Source organism: Mandrillus leucophaeus, unplaced genomic scaffold (assembly GCF_000951045.1).
Source record: "Mandrillus leucophaeus isolate KB7577 unplaced genomic scaffold, Mleu.le_1.0 Scaffold52, whole genome shotgun sequence".
Classification (NCBI taxonomy): domain Eukaryota; kingdom Metazoa; phylum Chordata; class Mammalia; order Primates; family Cercopithecidae; genus Mandrillus; species Mandrillus leucophaeus.
Window position 1 is genome coordinate 2,540,023 of NW_012105586.1, and position 2,947 is coordinate 2,542,969.

A 2,947-nucleotide genomic window follows, 5' to 3' on the forward strand; every position below is an offset into this window, starting at 1 on the left:
CGCCATTCTTCTGCCTCAGCCTCCCAAGTAGCTGGGACTACAGGCGCCTGCCACCACGCCTGGCTATTTTTTTGTATTTTTAGTAGAGACGGGGTTTCACCATGTTGGCCAGGACAGTCTCGATCTCTTGACCTTGTGATCCACTCGCCTCGGCCTCACAACCATTTCAGATTTCAAGTTGAGCTTGGCTGACTCAAATCAATTGCCAAATCTGTGCCTGTTACTTTTCTTCTCTCTCACTCCTACAGGCTGCTTCTAAACATCCCATGAAATATTAGATCCCCCACTATACACATCCCCCAAGGCTTGCCAAAGAGGGTTCCTTTTAGCTTATCTTAGAATAATATCACCCTGGATACCTCTGTGACCTCTGGTCACTTGCTGCCCTGATTTCCAACCTTATGGCTGCACAATGCCCTGTCCACCTGGTCAGTCATGAGGTCAGCACACCTGGGGACAGATCTGGCCAGGACAAAGCTGGTCACTTAACACACATTTTCTGAGCTTCTAAGGAGTGGATTAAAACACATTCGGTGTAGAAATAGATCAGGAGAGCAGCCAAACACACACAGCCTTGGTAAGTGCACAAAAAAGCTACAGCCCCAGGGGCATGGGGAAGGTGAAGGAGCTCCCTGGGGCATCTGAAAGATGGGGAATGGTGGTTTTAATTGGGGAATGCAGCTAAGGGGTAAAGAGGCAGCACCCTACGTGAAATAGGCTAGGATGCGGACATCAGTGTCAGACCTGGGGTTCCAGTCCTGGTTCTGCCACTTAGGCACCTAGTGGCCTTGGGCAAGCGGCATAGCCCCTCAGGCTCAGTTCTGTTCCCTTGTAAGCAAGGACAGTGCGGTCTACTACCAGCTGGTGATGACGATCAAAATAAAGTCATTTCCATAAAGTTCTCAGCACAGTCTTTCTCATTTTACACACAAGGAAGATAAGGCTGTGAAGATGTATGCAACTGGTTTGTTTGGGGCTAGAGTGCCGGTCTGTCAGTCCTTCAAATTTAGTGTTTTCCCCCAGTATACGTTGCATTGAATGGTAATGGCTAACACTGAGTTCGGTGCTTAGCAAACAGGCCATTCGTTAAACATAGACAGACTCGTTGCCTGTTATTTCTCTTTTGGGGGCCAGAGAAATTGTGACCTTGGTGGCTCAGTCACTTGCCCCTTGCCACGTCCTCAGGGAAGGATGTAGACGGCATTGAGGGAAACCGACTATACCTCCTTCACCCCCACCTCCCTCCCTTCATCGGCTAAGTTGCTATGGGCACAAGCCCAGGAAGGGCAGGGGGCTGTTACAAACTTCAAACACGAAGAGTCTGAGCATGTATAAACAGCAAAGGAAGAAACGAAATTCGCTGCGTCCTCTAAGCCTGTCCCCACAGCATGTTGGAGGAGGGTCGCGGGGGACGTGGAAGAGGAGGAGCTTTCGAGAGAAGATGCTTGTGCTTCCCCGGCTTTTCTTGGTATTTCTATTCGGGGGTTGGAGCTTCATCACATTTGGTTCCTGGCTGACTTTATACACTAAAATATAACTCCCTTTTGCCTGACCATGGAGAGGGACTGCCAGGGGTGAGGGCAGCCCTGTCTGAGGCCAGAGGTCTGCCCACGTGGCGGATGAGGCAGGTGTGAGGCCAGCTTGAGCATATGGACCCATTTGTCTCGGGCTGCTGGCTGCCTGCCATTTCCTCCTCTCCACCCTTATTTGGAGGCCCTGACAGCTGAGCCACAAACAAACCAGGGGAGCTGGGCAGCAGCCAAGCGTCACCCTCTGTCTCCCCGCATGGGTACCAGCATCGAGGAGAAAGAATCCTGAGGCACGGTGGTGAGATAACCAAGAACTCTTTTTTACTCTTCTCACACCTTTGAAGTGGAAGCCTCTTGAGTCAAATCAGCAAGAATGCGGCTCTTGCAGCCGAGGGTCTGGGGGGCTGTTGGGGCTGCCCAAGGCAGAGGGGCTGTGACAAGCCCTGCGGGATGATAACTTTAAAAGGGCATCTCCTGCTGGCTTCTCACTTGGCTGCTTTATCGCTGCAAGTGACAGAATGGGGAGGGTTCTGTCTCTCCTGCGTGCTTGGAGAGCTGGGGGGCTATAAAAAGAGGAGGCACTGGGCAGCTGGGAGACAGGGACGGACGTAGGCCAAGAGAGGGGAACCAGAGAGGAACCAGAGGGGAGAGACAGAGCAGCAAGCAGTGGATTGCTCCTTGACGACGCCAGCATGAGCTCCTTCTCCACCATCAGCGTGAGCTTCCTCCTTTTTCTGGCATTCCAGCTCCCAGGTCAGACCAGAGCTAATCCCATGTACAATGCCGTGTCCAACGCAGACCTGATGGATTTCAAGGTAGGGCCAGGAAAGCGGGTGCAGTCTGGGGCCAGGGGGCTTTCTGATGCTGTGCTCACGCCTCTTGATTTTCTCCAAGTCAATGAGGTTTATCCCTTTCCCTGTATTTTCCTTTTGTAAAGAATTTGCTGGACCATTTGGAAGAAAAGATGCCTTTAGAAGATGAGGTCGTGCCCCCACAAGTGCTCAGAGAGCAGAATGAAGAAGCGGGGGCTGCTCTCAGCCCCCTCCCTGAGGTGCCTCCCTGGACCGGGGATGTCAGCCCAGCCCAGAGAGATGGGGGTGCCCTCGGGCAGGGCCCCTGGGACTCCTCCGATCGATCTGCCCTCTTAAAAAGCAAGCTGAGGGCGCTGCTCACTGCCCCTCGGAGCCTGCGGAGATCCAGCTGCTTCGGGGGCAGGATGGACAGGATTGGAGCCCAGAGCGGACTGGGCTGTAACAGCTTCCGGGTAAGAGGAACTGGGGATGGAAATGGGATGGGATGGACACTACTGGGAGACACCCTCAGCAGGAAAGAGACCAATGCAGAAACTCATTCTCTCTCAAGTTTCTGCCCCAACACTGTGAGTGCCCCATGGGTGTCAGGACACGCCATCTATTGTC

General features: G+C 53.1%; 1 protein-coding gene and 1 long non-coding RNA gene across 2 annotated transcripts in view; one reads left to right on the top strand and one right to left on the bottom strand.

The window, feature by feature from the left end:
• Positions 1-1,825: 1,825 nt before the first annotated feature.
• Positions 1,826-2,947, bottom strand: part of LOC105551375 — an 8,085-nt gene continuing 6,963 nt past the window's right edge. Inside the window, exon 3 of the long non-coding RNA XR_001007859.1 lies at positions 1,826-2,472. This is a non-coding gene — a long non-coding RNA (uncharacterized LOC105551375). The remainder of the gene's footprint in view (positions 2,473-2,947) is intronic.
• Positions 2,127-2,947, top strand: part of NPPA (natriuretic peptide A) — a 7,626-nt gene continuing 6,805 nt past the window's right edge. The window contains exons 1-2 of the mRNA XM_011996580.1: positions 2,127-2,344; positions 2,467-2,793. Of these exons, the coding sequence (XP_011851970.1) occupies positions 2,222-2,344; positions 2,467-2,793 (450 nt within the window). The 5' untranslated portion in view covers positions 2,127-2,221. The remainder of the gene's footprint in view (positions 2,345-2,466; positions 2,794-2,947) is intronic.